The sequence below is a fragment of the Bubalus kerabau genome, chromosome 1 (genome assembly GCF_029407905.1).
Source record: "Bubalus kerabau isolate K-KA32 ecotype Philippines breed swamp buffalo chromosome 1, PCC_UOA_SB_1v2, whole genome shotgun sequence".
Lineage (NCBI taxonomy): Eukaryota > Metazoa > Chordata > Mammalia > Artiodactyla > Bovidae > Bubalus > Bubalus kerabau.
Window position 1 is genome coordinate 79,488,136 of NC_073624.1, and position 18,298 is coordinate 79,506,433.

Genomic DNA, 18,298 nt, shown 5'->3' on the forward strand with positions numbered 1-18,298 from the left:
AGAGAGGGTGGTCATTCACAGAAGACTGAATGAATGAACTGGTAAATAAACACAGTGAAACAGTATATGGAAGTCATAATTAATTTTTCTTAACTCAAAACACAAAAATTCGGATTTCTTGCCCTTAATAGCAAAACACAACATATGGATGAATTTAATATTAAGTGAAAAAAATCTAAGTCCCAGAAGATTACGTATTGCATGAAAATACCTATTTTATATCAAAACAACTGAAAATTTTAAAAATATATAATTTTAGGATTACATAAATAATAAAATTGCAACATGGAAGGCAAGAGAGAAAAATAGGAGTCAAGATGATGGCTATTGTGGGATGGATTAGTGAGGAGGGAATCTCATGATCTGATATAGATTATTAAGTCCCTAGCTTTTGTTCTGGATAGTGCTTACTGATGTACATATTGAATTATTAAAAATTATTAATTAAATGCCTAAAAAACAAAACTGGCAAAGTGGCAACTGACACATAGGACCCTGAGCCAAGAATTACGATTAATTCAATTTTGTGCACCTGACGTTCCCCATAACTATATAAATAAACAATTCTATGAACCTATAGTTTTCCTCTCAATTGATCAATCAATCCATGAATGCTTGTTAACAGGAGCACTGTAAAATAAGCCAATTCTGTATTTAGAGCATGATATCATGGATATTCTATTTTTTAATTTGGGGCTGTATTTTAATTCAAAAGTAGGTCCCAGATGAATTACTATTTGGCATAACTGGATTTTATAAATATTAATGAGAAGGAGAACTGAGACGAGATATGAACTCAGTCGGATCCAGGGTGCTAAGCTCTATCTCAATGCCACCGTGTTCTCTGGATCTGGGCAATCTCTGTGTTTGGTGTATGTCAAGGGATTTCTGCTCTGATCACATGCTAAGCCTATGTCCAGGTTTTCTCTCCCACATTTCCCCAAGCACGAAATGATCCAGAAACTTTAATATTTTGGTATCTAAGCTACATTTTTCATGATCCTTCTCACATCAACAAGGTGCACTACTATCCTTTGCTGGCTTATGTGTGCTGGGCTTTATACTGGAATATATCACACTCCAGATGTGGAGCAAGAGCAGGTATGCTTTTCTCCCCAAGATGTTTACCTGGAACCAATCAGCATGTTGCTAGAATTTAGTCATCACAGACTTACAGAGAATACATTCCAGAGTGACGCTGTTTGTATGGGCTGCTGCTGCTGCTAAGTCGCTTCAGTCGTGTCTGACTCTGTGCGACCCCATAGACGGCAGCTTACCAGGCTCCCCGGTCCCTGGGATTCTCCAGGCAAGAACACTGGAGTGGGTTGCCATTTCCTCCTCCAATGCATGAAAGTGAAAAGTGAAAGTGAAGTCGCTCAGTTGTGTCCGACTCTTCACGACCCCATGGACTATAGCCCACCAGGCTCCTCCGTCCATGGGATTTTCCAGACAAGAGTACTGGAGTGGGGTGCCACTGCCTTCTCCATTGTATGAGCTAAGAAAGGTTGATGATCAGGGCAATTTACTGAAGACAAAGCAACTCTTCCAGGGAGAAAAACTTGGCTGGATACCACGCTAAGTCAATAAGGGGCTCTCCAGGTGGAACTGAGGGTAATTTGTGAGAGTTGCCTTGATGCGTGGTGAGATGATGTGGTACGGAATTAGAAATACTGACATTATGACCAGAAATGTAGAACAAGAGCATTAGAAAAGGAAAAGGGCATTGAGACAATCAGCCAAAATCAACAAGGCAACATCTCAGACACGACACTCCAGTTAAACTGATTTGTCAGGGGCAATGGTCTGCCTTGATTAGTCATGCACCAAATCCAAGTTCATGCTGGTAAAGAATCAAAAGGGTGCTTTGAATAAAGACTCACTTTTCTTGCATTTAAAAACAATCTGAGCACAAGACCTTGCAATATGAAAGTCATGTGGACAGGGAACAGTCATGAACTAACACCAAGGGAAAGAAAAGGGTGAGTGACTGGATGACATATCCTTTAATTTCTGGCAATTTTTAGGCTCCAAGTTAAATCAACATAAAATGCTGACATGAGGCTGCTTTGTAAATAGAAATCTGCTTTTCAGATCTAAGATGGTATTGTGCTATCAGCATAATTAAACTTTAAATCATTTGAGGGTAAGGACTATCTCTTTATATCCCTGACTAGTGCTTTCAGAGAAAACATGATGTAATGGAAACAGCCCTTGAGTATGGTTGAGCTTGGTTACTGGTCAGCTATGTGACCTTTAGGAAGCCACAATTTCTTTCTGGGGCTTTATCTCAAATGAGATAGAATTAGACCACTCTATGGACACCTTCAATGCTGGCAGCTAGCATGCTGCAACAATGTGAATTGGTGGTTCTTAACTTTTTGAGGTTATAGAAATTATAAGACTCTGATAAAAAGCCATCTACTCTCTTTCCAAAGAAATGCACATACTTCCCCTGTCCCCAACAACTTCACAGAAAATTTGGGGGGTACTACTTTCCCAAAGTCTACCTAATGAAGCACTAGGTAAAAACCTCCAGTCTAAGTGATTTCTGATTATTCATTCTTCAAACATTCACTGAGTGCCTACTACTAGGCTCCAGATCTTGTGCTGGGGCATTAAATGACATTATTGTCCCAGATCCTCATGGAAAACCGACATTTTAAAATGTAAATATCAACCCATAGCTCAGCAGGAAAGATTTGACAAAACATTATCAGCACCTTAAACAGTAATCACAGATGTAAGCCCCAGGAGGTATAAGTAAATTGGGAAAATGGTAGCTGTTTAAATTTAGTTCTTTATAGCACATTGAAGACCAGGGCTTCAATGCCTTTGCTAAGATTTTGCTTCTAGCCGCAGAACTATAAAGTTTCAAATTTTCACCTTTTCTAAAAAAGGATGAACATTGGTCTTGACCAACAGACATTTCAGGAAGAATTTCAGGACAGAGAACATTATAGGCTCTTGGGTCATTCAGAACTGAGTTTAAAATCCAGGATGTCAAATTCCCTGGCTGTTTAACAAGTTAAATAACTGGGCAAGTTACCTTGGACTTTGGTTCAACACTTATCACAACCTGTAAGATGGGAATAATAACAACTACCTCAATAAGGACTTTATAAGGATTAAATTAGTGAACATATATAAAGCCAGGGTTTAGCAACCGAAAAGTACTCCCTAAACAGAAATACTTGCTGCTGCTACTGCTGCTGCTAAGTTGCTTTAGTCGTGTCCAACTCTCTGTGACCCCATAGATGGCAGCCCACCAGGCTCCGCCATCCCTGGGATTCTCCAGGCAAAAACACTGGAATGGGTTGCCATTTCCTTCTCCAATGCATGAAAGTGAAAAGTGAAAGTGAAGTCAGTCAGTAAGTGTCCAACTCTTTGTGACCCCATGGACTGCAGCCCACCAGGCTCCTCTGTCCATGGGATTCTCCAGGCCAGAGTACCGGGGTGGGATGCCATTGCCTTCTATACTATGAACTCTAGCCACAAAAATTGTGTTCATCTTATTCTTAAGGTATCATCTGCTCACATAAGGAACTTGTTGGGTCAAAATATGAGGACTCTGTAACAGTGTTGTGATCTCAGCAGTCTTTAATCCCATCCTTACAGAATTGCTGCAGATCTATGATGTCCTGAGGAGCTTCCCAGGTGGTGCTAGTGGTAAAGAACCCATCTGCCAGTGCAGGAGACATAAGAGATGTGGGTTCAATCCCTGGGTTGGGAAGATCCCCTGGAAGAGGGCATGGCTACCCACTCCAGTATTCTTGTCTGGAGAATCCCATGGACAGAGGAGCCTGGTGGGCTACAGTCAATGGACTCACAAAGAGTTGGACATGACTGAAGCGACTTAGCACACACACATGCATGCCTGATGCCCTGAACCATGTAGGCGGCTGGTTCTTAGAGAGTCTGTATCTCATGAAAGCCTCACCTGTCCGCTCTTGGCTGAAGGAATGACTTTCATATTTGCCACTCCTCGTAGTTATGGTCACGTTGTAGAGGCGGCCTGGGGTGAGGGAGCTGAAGGAACATTCACCGACAGACTTGGCGATCACGAGGGACTGAACCACCCTGCCGTCATGGGAGAGGGTCACCACATAGCTATCCACGTCTCCAGGAGCCGGCAGCCAGGATATGCTGAGGTAGTCACTGCGGCCAGAGTTGTTTACCGTTACTCCACTCACACTGGAAGGGACTGGGATTTTAAAGAGGGGGAGAATATTTAAAAAGAAAAGCACAGTCAAATTGTGAATCATTTACTGCAGTCAGCACAAACGGCGTGGACTCAGAAGATCTGATTACCTAGGAAGTGTCAAGGAAGTGTAAGGATTTCATGTTAGCTTTGGGAAGCTTAGAGTTCTTACCTCAGAAGGCTAACCAAAATGAAAATGCAAGAAGTCCTTTGGATGCCTCATTAATATAAGGATACTGCTATTGAGACTGTTTGCAGAGTATTTTAAGTGGAGGCATTTATATGTGAGTGTGTCAGGAAGTTTCCTTTGTAGGACAGGGAACAAACATTAACATCTTAAATGTATGAGCTTGAATCCAAACCCATTGATAAAGAAAAGAAGTTTGAGGGGAAAGGTCCTCAAGATACAGTGGCTTTTCTAAAAGTCTTAGACATTGGATAGCTTCAATCTTCTTGTGATTAAGTTATTTATTTCTGGGGTGTCTAATCATGAACATAGGTGAAGGTGGTGTATTTCTCTTTGCAAAGCATTTTCTGCCCTCTAGTGGTGAGAAATAAACTTAAACATCTATTCCGTAAGCAACTAGTCTGGAGACCAGACTTGCGGGCCCAAAGACCTGTCGTGGAGATAATGACTTCTCTGGTGTCCACCATAATCGTACAAAAATAGGAAAGATGCGGATGCCTTCCAGGAGTTCCCCAGCTACTAGTACAGTCTGAAAATTAATCATTGTGATGCTGAATAATAGTTATTCCCTGTATTGAAATAAGTGCACAACAAATAGTACTGTCAGTAGTGAGTATCAGAATAAAATATTATAGTATATATGAACTCCACTGCAGTTTTCATCATTGGTTGACTGACTTCAGGTAAATATTTTCATATAATTTCATAAAATCTGTACATCACATATAATTGATGGGATTTGGCTAGATGACCTCTGAGAATCCTTCTTATCTAATATGCTCTGACTTTGTGACTTAAGCCCCAGTCTTTTTTACATCTATATAAGCACTTATCTATCACTGAAGATATAAACAGCATTCTATTGAATAATTCTGCTGATGCTGTTCCATGTATATGGACATTTCCTAGATATAAATTGAACTTTTAGCCATATTATTTGTGTATTGATGACTCCCTCCTTCTTCCCTTCCTTCTTTTTCACATCCCTTGGTAGCTCTCAAAATAACTATGCTTGTTTTTCAAAACTGCTGGAAATATTTGCAACTACTAACATTTTATTAGAAAAGATATAATTATCAAAAATATTACCAAAAATATAAATTCATGTTTAAGAAGACATATAAAAAATTAAAAGACAGATATAAAATTTATTTTTCTTTAGAATTAGCATTTTTTCAGGTTATAACTAGATTTGTTAAATACATTTAATATTTTAAATTTTCAATATTTTGCCACATTATCTAAGCTTGGAGCTTTTATATATATATATATATGTTTAAAATCTGTAGAAGTATAAATGAATTATTTCAACTTTGACTAATACTTCAGCAATTTGAGTAGATGGTAATGATTATCAAGGCTTTAGCCACTGAATTATTTTTACAGTCTACCATGTTCAAAATATACTAACCAAAGCACCTTTCAAAATTCTCATTATTGTGTTTCCATAGTAATATTCCATTTTTCTCCTTTTTTATTATAATGTCTGCACTCAATGTGTTTGAATAAAATAACTGATGCTTATATTTATTCATATCTTGTCCTCTGCTCAAATCTTTACAATCATTTTTCAAAGAATTTCTTGTCTATTTTTTGCATACTTCTATTATATAATGTTGGCCAAATACTGATACCTCTGTTGCCATTAAAATATAGTATAAAATAATTACAAGTCCTGTTTATCAAGTGATCTCAGACACCAAACTATTTTAGTATAGCACAATAAGCTGGGTAGCTCTTGGGGTATTTTAAAATGGGAATTAACCTATGTAGCAGAGTCTGACTACTTGCTCACCAAACCATTTCCTTTTCCTCTTGGACACACAGCTAGACTAGATTGCCCAGCCACCCCCTGCAGTGCAGTGTGGTCATACAAATGTTCCCGTTAAAGGAATGTGGGTGGAAGTGATGTGTTTACTTCCAGCTTTGGTAGTCTTTCTCCTCCCTATAACCTCCATCCTCTGGAGAAATGAAGAGACCTCCGAGGATCTAGAGGAAGGAAGAACCACAGATGGTAGGACCCTGGGTCCCTAAATTACTGCTTGGAGAAGAACCAACCAAAAGAGTTGTCCAATCAGGAACACCTACATTGTACAGTTGTATAAGCAGGAAATAAGTCAGCGTAATCTGACTAATGCGACTGCAACTCAATGGGAAATGGATGTAAATTCCTTCTCAACTCTTCTCCTCAACTTATTTCTCCTCCCCCACCCTGATACCTGGTGTTGGCATGAATTACTGGGGATGGAAGAGAAAATGAAGCTTAGAGAGATAGGTTAATGGAGACTTAGGGCCAGAATCTAGGCCTCTTGATCCCAAACTAAGCTTTTGGGTCCCCCAATCCAATTATGCTACACTGATGGATAGTGCCAAGAATCACTAAAGGAGAAGAAAGAAGATAGGAAGAACAGCATCAGTTGCCACAGAATGCCACAGAAATGAGAAGACATCAGTGAATTTCTACCTAGACAAGAAATATCTTTTCAGCGACTTAGTTGATCTTTTGGGAGAGTTAATGAAGTTAATGGTCCTTGGATTCAATAAGCAGATGAGATTCATGATTTTAGAAAAGGACATAACTGTGGATATAGGCTGCTGATACTCAAAATCTGAGCATTGGAAACATAGAGGGATGAGCCTGACATCCAACATCTTATAATAATATTAAATTAAATAGGCAAAGTCACTGACCTGATCTGAGGTCACTAATAATTATTAAAGCTTCTATTGGATTTATTTAACTGTCTTCCTTTCTAAGAAACTAGAACATACATTTTATATTGTATTTACATTCTTTCTTTGTATTGTGTAGAAAATTATATTCCTTTCTTTGGTGCTGCACCTCTGTCTGACACATATTGCCATAAGATATTTATTTGCTTACTTAGCTCTCTGCCCTATTTGACTATGAGCTCTTTAAGGTCAAGGAACACTGTTTACTGTAGGTGGCATACAGTATTAAACACTGTTTAATGTTGCCCGTGAAAATATATGGGATTAGGGAGTTTTATTAACTTTCAACCATAGAAGTTGGAGATCATTGTTTTTTCTGTCTTGAAACTAAGAATAAGAAAGAGAATGGAAAAGATATGTTTTTGTTTAAAAAAAGTTTATGACTTGCTTACCTTAATCTGACATAAAAATTTCAAAGAAAATCAGCTGGATGAAGGAATAAACTTAGGCAGCAAATGACTATTGTATCATCATTAAGGTTTTCTAGGAGTTCTGACACAGAAAATTTAGTATTCATTCTCTCCTCTCTCACTCATCCTCCAATTTCCATTCCTGGGAGATCATCATGTACCGTCTAAATAGTATTGAAACTTGGCGTTTAGGAAGGTCTGAGTTGGGTCTGTCTTTAGGATGTTTTAAGACTTCTAGGATATACTCTGGAGGTTCCATGTGCTCAGATATCTGTAGGTCACACTCTTCTTACCTGTCCTTCCCTCCACCACCACTTGTCGGGAAGAGATCCCTCCGCTTACTGTTGTTACCACCACGGAGTAGAGGCTGCCTGATTTGAGGGAGTGGAAGCTGTATCTGCTAGTCTCACTGGAGACACTTTCATTTTTGATGACCACATTTTCATGGATCAGTAAGACCTGGTAGAACTCTATGTCTCCCAAGGCCTGGGTCCAGTTAGTAAACAGACTGTTGGTTGTCCCTTGGTTGGCCACATGCAAACCAGTCACTTGGGCAGGCACTAAAACAGAGCAGAGAGGGGAGAAAAAACAGATGACACTTCATTACCCTAAGGAAGTGTGACAAAAAGGAGTAAAAAATGGAGGCAGTTTTGAAAATGCTAAAATATATACATATACTTTGATATAGACAGTCAGCTTTATTTCCTGTGACATACGGAGAACTAGTCCCCTACAGAGACTCCACCATTCTGAAAAAGCTGCTTATGTGGAAAATCAAAATTATTTCATATCCGAGGATAAGATGTATGCCTATTAAGTATTTTTTATTTTAAATTTTAAATAATAAAAGGGTGCTATTTTTGACAATTGCTTACCTAATGGGATTTCACCTGTCCCTACTCAATGAGAACTGAAAGTCACATTATTTACTGGATGGTTGTTATGGGGTGGTATTGGGAAATTCCTTCAATCTGATGATTAGATTGTAGTGTAGGAAACTGGTAATTCTTTACTGGCACATTCTCAAGAGGTCCATTCTTATTATACATGTTTGAGTGAGTGAAAGTCGCTCAGTCATGTCTGACTCTGCAACCCCATGGACTGTACCGTCCAGAATTCTCCAGGCCAGAATACTGGAGTGGGTAGCCTTTCCCTTCTCCAGGGGATCTTTGCAACCTAGGGATTGAACACAGGTCTCCCGCATTATAGGTAGATTCTTTCCCAGCTGAGCCACAAGGGAAGCCCTATTATACATGAAAATGCTACAATAATATAAGTTATAGTATCAAATAATAATAATAATGATAACAACTGAATCAATTATCAAAAAATGTAATTGGCCTATACAACAGTGCTAGGAAAGAGCCATTCTGGGGTCCAAGGCCTGATCTGTCTCATCTGTGAGCCTGTGCCCTTTACCGAATTAACAACCATTGTGATTTTTAACCTGTCCATTAACAAATCTTTTTACACAGATCTTGAAGTTGGCACTTGATCAACATTTCCTTTGTGCCTCTTCCCAGAATTATGATAGATAAGCAAAGGGATTAGAACCTTGGCACAACCTTTCTCAGAAATCACTGACTTTTTGATTAAAATATAAACATATTCATTAAAATATTTTACTGTACATGGGTTGAAAGATTCAATTCTAATTCTAAATTACATGTGGAAAGCAAAGCAATTATATGCCAAAATAATTTTGAAAAACAAAAATAAAGTTGACAGACTAACATCATCTGATTTCAAGACTTCTAGAAAGCTACAGTAATGAAGACAGTGTGATGTTGGAAGAAAAGTAGACAGCCAAATGGAAAAAAATTGAGGATCCAGAAATAGACCACATAGACTCATGTTTTTTTAAAGATGCAAGGGCAATTCAGTAAAGAAAGGAGAGTCTTTTTCAACAAAGAGGATTAGAACTACTGGCTGTTCATGTGCAAAGAAAGAAACCTAGCTTCATATCGCACTTATAAACAAAAATTCAAAACTGACAATACACCTAAATTTATAACCTAAAACTATGAAACTTCTAGGATAAAATTTTGATGACCTTGTGTCAGACAAAGATTTCTTAGATATGACACCAAAAGCATATTCATGAAATAAAAAATTGACAAATTGGATGCCAACGTTAAAAACTCATGTTTTGCAAGACACACTAATAAATTAAGGAAAAGACAAGCTGGAGGAGGAGATCAAGATGTGGAGCAAGAGGACAGAGAACACAGTGAAAAAGCAGAGGACTACTCTCAACTGAAAAGAAAAAGTAAATCCCTAAAAAAATGAATGAAACAGAAATCAACAATTTACCAGGCAAAGAATTAAAAACATTGGTAATAAAAATGTTAACTGAATTAGGGAAAAAGTTTATCTAAACAGTGAACATTTTAACAAGGAACCAGAAAATATAAAATAGATCCAACCAGAAATGAATAACTCAATAGCTGAAATAAAAAACAAACAAACAAACAAACACACACACTAAGCAAGAATGAGGAGCAGACTTAGTGGAACACATAAGTGATCTAGAAGACAGAATAATGTAAACTACCCAATCAGAACAAAGAAAGAAAAACAAACTTTAAAAAATGAAAGCAATTTAAGAGATGTCTGGGATAATATTAAATGTTCCAATACTTGCATTATAGGGGTCCCAGAGGTGAAGAGAGAGAAAAGAGGATTGAAAATGTATTTGCTGAAATTACATCTGAAGACTTCTCAAGCTTGAAGAAAGAAACAGATACGCAGGTTCAGGAAGCACAGAAGGTCCCAAATAAGATGAACCCAAATAAAGCCACAAGATAGAGCATAATTAAAATGGCAAAAGCTAAAGAGAAAATTCTAAAGGCAACAAGAGAAAAACAAAGACGCATACACAACGGAATCCCTATAAGGCTGTCAGCTGATTTCTGAGCAGAAATATTCCAGGCCAGAAGGCCGTGGCATGATACATTCAAAGTGCTGAAAGGGAAAAACATCCAACCTAAGACTGGATGATTATCAGTTAAAATACCCAGCAAGATTATCAGTTAAAATAGAAGTAGAGGTAAGCAAAAACTGCTGCTGCTGCTGTTGCTAAGTTGCTTCAGTTGTGTCTGACTCTGTGCAACCCCATAGACTGCAGCCCACCAGGCCCCACCGTCCCTAGGATTCTCCAGGCAAGAACACTAGAGTGGGTTGCCATTTCCTTCTCCAATGCATGAAAGTGAAAAGTGAAAAGTGAAAGTGAAGTCACTCAGTCGTGTCCGAATCTTAGTGACCCCATGGACTGCAGCCTACCAGGCTCCTCCATCCATGGGATTTTTCAGGCAAGAGTACTGGAGTGGGCTGCCATTGCCTTCTCCAAAGCAAAAACTAAAGACAAGCAAAAATGAAAAGTTCATCAATACTACATATACCCTAAAAGTTGAGGGGTCTTTTCTAAATAGAAAAGAAGTAAGAACCTATAGGAAACGAAAAACTCCCACTAGAAAAGGCAAATATATAATAAGAATGAAGGATCAACCACTTAAATAAGCCAGTACGTACATTAAAAGACAAAAAATTGTAAATGAGACTGCTGCTAAGTCACTTCAGTCGTGTCCGACTCTGTGCGACCCCATAGACGGCAGCCCACCAGGCTCCCCCATCCCTGGGATTCTCCAGGCAAGAACACTGGAGTGGATTGCCATTTCCTTCTCCAGTGCATGGAAGTGAAAAGTGAAAGTGAAGTCGCTCAGTCGTGTCTGACTCTTCGAGACCCCATGGACTGCAGCCCACCAGGCTCCTCTGTCCATGGGATTTTCCAGGCAAAAGTACTGGAGTGGGTTGCCATTACCACTCGTAAATGAGACTATAATAACAATATACAATTAAGGGATAAGCAAAAGATGTAAATATGGTATCAAACCCACAAAATGTGGGGTAGGAAAGTAAAAAACGTAGTCTTTCAGAATGCATGTGAACTTAAATGACTACCAGTCTAAACCAAGTAGATATAATTATAGGTCAGTATATGTGAACCTGGCTTCCCTGGTGGCTCAGATGGTAAAGCGTCTGCCTGCAATGCAGGAGACCCAGGTTCGATCCATGGGTCAGGAAGATCCCCTGGAGAAGGAAATAGCAACCCACTCCAGTACTCTTGCCTGGAAAATTCCATGGATGGAGGAGCCTGGTAGGCTACAGTCCATGGGGTTGCAAAGAGTCGGACGCGACTGAACTGAACTGATATGTGAATTCCATGACAACCACAAATCAAAAAGGATAAAATATCAAAGAATAAACTTAATCAAGGAGGTGAAATATAAAGTCTGAAAACTATAAAAACATTGATGAAGGAAACTGAAGATGATACAAAGAAAGGGAAAGATATCCCATGCTCTTGGACTAGAAGAATTAATATTGTTTAAAATGGCCATACTACCCAAAGTAATCTATAGATTTAATGCAATTAACTACCAAAATATCCATGACGTTTTTTACAAAGCTAGAAAAAAAAAATCCTAAAATTCACATGGAATCACAAAAACCATGAATTATCAAAGCAATCTTGAGAAAAAAAGAACAAAGCTGGAGATATCAAGCTCCCAGAGTTCAGATTATAGTAACACATAGATCAATAGAACAGAACAGACAGCCCAGAACTAAATCCACACACTTATGGCTATTTAATCTGTGGCAAAGGAGGCAAGAATATATAATGAAGAAAAGATATTCTTTTCAACAAGTGGCACTGGGATAACTAGACAGCTACATGTACAAAAATGAGATTAGAACATTTCATCACACTACACACAAAAATAAACTCAAAATTGATTAAAGATCTAAATGTAAGATTGGAAATCATAAAACTTCTAGAAGAGAAATAGGCAGAACACTCTTGACATAAATTGTAATAATATTTTTCTGGATTTGTCCCCTAAATGCAAGAGAAATAAAAGTAAAAACAAATGAGACGTGATTAAACTTAAAAGCTTTTGCACAACGAGGGAAATCACTACAAAAACACTTTCATTTCTGGCACAAACCATGAAAATCCCCTCAATAAGCACAAATGCACATGCTGGACAAAACATAAAAATGTAAATATATGAATGAGTTGTCAAGAATGTAATGAATTCTCAGAAACCTATAATAAAGTGAGAGAGGTAACTGGATAGCTGAAGCAGACTTTCACCATGAGGGCACCTTTCAAATATAAATCTAAGCTTTGATTTTATAGCTTTGCTGGACCTATGAATAGGACTTTTCCAGGGTAAGGAACCTCATAGGTGACTCCGCATAATACTGAATCCTGAAAGCTAACATTCTAAATGTAAGTGAAATAAGTATTTCCTTCCTGTTCCCCATATACTTCAGCCTCCTTAGTACTGGGAGAAAAAAACTTCCACTGAGAATTCATCACATTTTCAGTGAGTTTGCAACCCAACTTCATAAAACCTGGGTGATCAAAAACCCCAAGCTGATAATTTCGATTAAATGTCTGAGTTGCTAGAAATCCTGTGCACCTGAAAGAATCTCAAGAAAAGAAAATTCCTTCTGAAACCTATCTCAAAAAATTCCCACAAAATAAAAATCCAAGATATATGAGTTTAAAGTAAAGCATCACAAACATTTGAGGAAGTAAACACCATGGGCAAAGGCAGGCAATTCAATAAACAACAGGACTGAACTCCTGATGATTTCAGATATTGCACTAATCAGACATAGATTGAAAATAAAAGTCATTAATTTACTTAGAGTAATAGAGGGGGGAGAATGGAAAGAGCAACAGAATACAAAACAGATTTGAAAGACAACCAAAGAAAATATTTAAAAGCGAAGAACATAACAATTAAATTTTAAAACTCAGTGGGTGGACTTTCAAACAGATCAAACTAAAAAAAAAATTAATAAACTAAAACTAAGATCTGAGGAAATTGTCCAGACTATAGCCCAGAGAGCAAATATATGGAAAACATGAAACATGAATGCCCAGTATGCCCAGTACTGAATAGGCTCTTAATGAACATTTATAAGATGAATGTTACATGATTCAGCAGATAGGATACTTTTAAAGTCTAAAATTTATTTTAAAATATTACCTGTTCTTCCTTTTGTTAAAGATGAATTTTTGAGGTCTCCACTAATACTGGTGACTGTAGCTATGTATTTTCGCCCAGGCACCAGATCAGTAAAAGTGAATTCTTTGGCATCTCTGGGAAGCGACTTATGGATGAGTAAGAGGTCTCTGTCGATGAGTGAAATGATGTATCTCTCCCATTCTGCTGCAGGGGTCTGCCACATGATGCTCAGCGAGGTTTCATTGGCATGTTTGACGCGAAGGTGAAGGACAGCCAGGGGGACTGAGGAAAAAGCAGTAGACATTTGGGTCATTTGGGTGTTGGAGAAGACTCTTGAGAGTCCCTTAAACTGCAAGGAGATCAAACCAGTCAATCCTAAAGGAAATCAATCCTGAATATTCATTGGAGGGACTGGTGCTGAAGCTACAATAGTTTGGCCACCTGATATGAAGAACCGACTCATTAGAAAAGACCCTGATGCTGGGAAAGATTGAGGGCAGGAGGAGAAGGGGACGACAGAGGATGAGACGGTTGGATGGCATCACTGACTCAATGGACATGAGTCTGAGCAAGCTCTGGGAGATGGTGAAGGACAGTGCATGGTGTGCTGCAGTCCGTGGGGTAGAAAAGAGTCAGACACGACTGAGCAACTGAACAACAACGTCTGGGTCACTGATTTACTCGGATACCTTTGAGTATTCTTTAGAGATCTGCTCCCTTCCATCCACAAGAGTGTTCTAGACAAACATTTCTTTTCTGAATGCTTATAAGCATTTAGCAGAAAAAAGCTAATCACAAAAAACATTGTTTGTGCAACATAACCAGAAATAAGGATTCAAAAGAGTACTCTTGGAAATTACTGGGTCATTTATTTTTGATCATCATCCAGGAGATATTAACAGTTGGAAAATGAAGAGATGACTGGAAGACACAGTTGGCAAGCTAAAGACATGTCTTGGTCCTTTTCTTTGACATTCTTCTAAGAACACTGCATCAGTGTAGTTATTTCCGTATTATCAGGTAAGACTAAGAGAATATATTTGAATTTCACTCTAAGTGTGGCGTATTCCATGTCACAGGGATTTTCATAGAAATGCTGAGCTTGGAGGTCAACTCTCTTATTTGAAAATTGAGGAAATGGACTCAGAGAGATTGTGACTTGCCCATGGAATTAGTGTAATGGTGATAGCAAGAACACCGAAATCCATGTCTCAGAAACCTCACTCTCCTCTGCCCTAAAATCTGAATATATCCTTCATTGCTTTAACAACTCTTCTGGGGTACCTGAAACTCCCCCATTAGTCAGCAGTGAGTCAAGGCAGTGGTTCTCTAACACTAACTACAGTTATCAAATATCTACTTTGTGGGGAGGATTCGCCCAGATTGTTTCCTTATTCTTTTGATGTTAAAAAAGGTCTTTCTTATATACAACAATGGACTTACTAGCGGAAGTAATTTCTATTGTTCTAATTTGACAAAATTAAACATTACCAACCTATTTCGGTCTACCAGCCTAAAATGTCTCAAATCCAGGGAATGCTGGGGTAAGATACTGATGGTTACCTGAGTTACTTGGACAAAGGTCCAAATTAAGGTTCTGTCAGTCATTAACACCATAATATTTGCTTACCTGTCCTGCCTTGGCAACGTGTAGAATTCTTCAGATTTCCACTCTCCACAGTGACTTCTATCTCGTACTGTCTTCCCGGTATAAGCCCCACGTCATCTATGACATAGTGTGTTTCCTCCTTTCCCACGGTGATGTTGAGCAGCACTGAAGAATCATTCCAGAGCAGGATACGATAGTGCTCCCAGTCTCCAGCAGGGGGCGACCAGCTTACTACCAGGGACTTGGTAGAACCATTGCTGTTTGCCTCCAGGTCCCCAACTTTCTGTGGAACTAAACAGTGAAATGTCACAAGGAGATACTAAAATCCAAAGGTAAGGATACTTGTTCACTTTTCATGGGCAACAGTAGATAAGAAATCTAATACTAGCAATTCAAAACATTTCTATCTCCTCCTGATGTTTGTGAATTGCAAATGAGTAATTTGGAGCCATCTGACATGTGAGAATTGTTTGCTAAAATCATTTGAGCAATATATCAGTAATGCGATCTTTTGTAACACTATTAATAACCTGGTAATATGAATGCTGTGTTTTTTTTTCATTATACAACAGCCCTAGAGACAATATTGATGTTGCTTCTAATGACAGTGACATTGATGGATGTGGTATCTTTTGGAAGACAGTGGTCACAGAACTTTTCTTTCTTTTCCAATTGATAAGATTACTCTTCTAGCAATATAACTCTGATCTTATTATTCCTTTACTCAAAAACATTCAAGGTTTCTCCATTACCTACAGAATAAAACATCTAGTCTTTGATGCGGAGTTTGTAGCTCTCCAAAATCAGAGCCCAGATCCTGACAGTCTTCATTCTGACGGCTCCCTGCAGGGCCCCTCCCTCATTCCCCACTCTTGAACGTTGGCCTCCATTTTCTCATCCTTAGACCTTAGATCACCTGGGCTCCTCTGCCACGGTGTCTTTGTTTTCATTATTCCCTATAAGGAAAGTTATGACCAACCTAGATAGCATATTCAAAAGCAGAGACATTACTTTGCCAACAAAAGTTCGTCTAGTCAAGGCGACGGTTTTTCCTGTGGTCATGTATGGATGTGAGAGTTGGACTGTGAAGAAGGCTGAGCGCCAAAGAATTGATGCTTTTGAACTGTGGTGTTGGAGAAGACTCTTGAGAGTCCCTTGGACTGCAAGGAGATCCAACCAGTCCATTCTAAAGGAGATCAGCCCTGGGATTTCTTTGGAAGGAATGATGCTGAAGCTGAAACTCCAATACTTTGGCCACCTCATGCAAAGAGTTGACTCATTGGAAAAGACTCTGATGCTTGGAGGGATTGGGGGCAAGAGGAGAAGGGGACGACAGAGGATGAGATGGCTAGATGGCATCACTGACTCAATGGACGTGAGTCTCAGTGAACTCCGGGAGTTGGTGATGGACAGGGAGGCCTGGTGTGCTGCAATTCATGGGGTCGCAAATAGTCGGACACAACTGAGCAACTGATCTGATCTGATCTGATACCTCAAATGCCCTTCCCTCTTTTCCCTCTTAACTTGCCAAGAGCTTCATATTTTAAAAATCTCAGTTAAAGGCCATTGCCTCCCCAAAATCTTTACTGATCTTCTGAAAGAGAGCTTCTCATTTCTTTCTGACCATATTTATGGCTTTTACCTGGCATTTCCAATAACACAGACAATGGACCCTGGAATCAGACAGTCTGGTTTAAACCCCACCACTTACTGGTTGGATGATTATGGACAAGTTATTTGACCTCTATGAATTATCTATAAACTGGTGATAACAATAAGACCTCTAGTGATTTTGGTGAAAACTGAATGAAATAATGCTGTAAAGTGTTCAGTCAGTGCCTGATCCATGGAAACATCAATATAATTACATCATTAAAATGTAATATTTTTTAAAAGTTGAGTGCATATACTACCTTTGTGTGATTAAAATGTAACTTCCTTAAAAACAAGGGTTAGCAAAGTAAATATTGATATTTCAGAATTTTCTCTTATATTTTCTCATATATTTCTCTTTTATTTTTCTTTTGTTTTCTTTCTTTCTTTCTTTTTAAAGCCTCTTTAAGATGTAAGAACCACTCAGTTTGGGGTTACACAAAAATAGGTCACAGATCATATTTGGCTGAAGGATGTAGTTTGCTGAACCTTACCATCTTAATAACTCTGAAAGTGCACGATACTATAATTTATACAAGGAAGGCACTGGATAAATGTTTGGTGGCATAATAAAATAATTTATGGAAAACATGGTTAAGACCCTGATACTGGGAAAGATTGAAGGCAGGAGGAGAAGGGGACGACAGAGGACAAGATGGCTGGATGGTATCACCAGCTCAATGGACATGAGTTTGAGCAATCTCCAGGATACAGTGAAGGACAGGGAAGCCTGGTAAGCATGGGGTCACAAAGAGTTGGACACAACTGAGTGACTGAACAACAAACAACAACAAAGCCCTCATTATAAGAGTTGATCAGAAATGTTTTATTGATTAGTATCAGTTCTAATTCATTTACGCTACTTAAGTAGTGTGACATGAAAGAGCACAGGGCAGAGCCAGTAATAAAAATTGTTCAGAAATCAACCCAAATCCATTTGCTTAAAAAACTCATATGAATGCAATTAACCCTCTGCTTGACTCTGCACAGGGGATCCTCACTCACAGACACTCTCAGTCTACGTAGGAATTATGTAGACCATACTTCCCAAGGTGGGAAAAATTTTTACTTCTAACTTATTTTGAGAAATCTGTATGCAGGTCAGGAAGAAACAGTTAGAACTGGACATGGAACAACAGACTGGTTCCAAATAGGAAAAGGAGTACGTCAAGGCTGTATGTTGTCACCATGCTTGTTTAACTTATATGCAGAGTACATCATGAGAAACGCTGGACTGGAAGAGGCACAAGCTGGAATCAAGATTGCCGGGAGAAATATCAATAACCTCAGATATGCAGATGACACCACCCTTATGGCAGAAAGTGAAGAAGAACTAAAGAGCCTCTTGATGAAAGTGAAAGAGGAGAGTGAAAAAGTTGGCTTAAAGCTCAACATTCAGAAAACGAAGATCATGGCATCTGGTCCCATCACTTCATGGCAAATAGATGGGGAAACAGTGGAAAC

At 38.7% G+C, this 18,298-nt stretch overlaps 1 protein-coding gene across 5 annotated transcripts in view; it reads right to left on the reverse strand.

Annotated features, from left to right (window-relative positions):
* Positions 1 to 18,298, reverse strand: part of PTPRB (protein tyrosine phosphatase receptor type B) — a 129,177-nt gene that overhangs the window by 58,233 nt on the left and 52,646 nt on the right. For all 5 annotated transcript variants that reach the window (XM_055580480.1, XM_055580470.1, XM_055580492.1 and 2 more), the window contains 4 exons: positions 15,203 to 15,472; positions 13,594 to 13,854; positions 7,822 to 8,088; positions 3,938 to 4,201 (listed from right to left, as the gene is read on the reverse strand). In XM_055580480.1, coding sequence (XP_055436455.1) covers positions 3,938 to 4,201; positions 7,822 to 8,088; positions 13,594 to 13,854; positions 15,203 to 15,472 — 1,062 coding nt within the window. The remainder of the gene's footprint in view (positions 1 to 3,937; positions 4,202 to 7,821; positions 8,089 to 13,593; positions 13,855 to 15,202; positions 15,473 to 18,298) is intronic.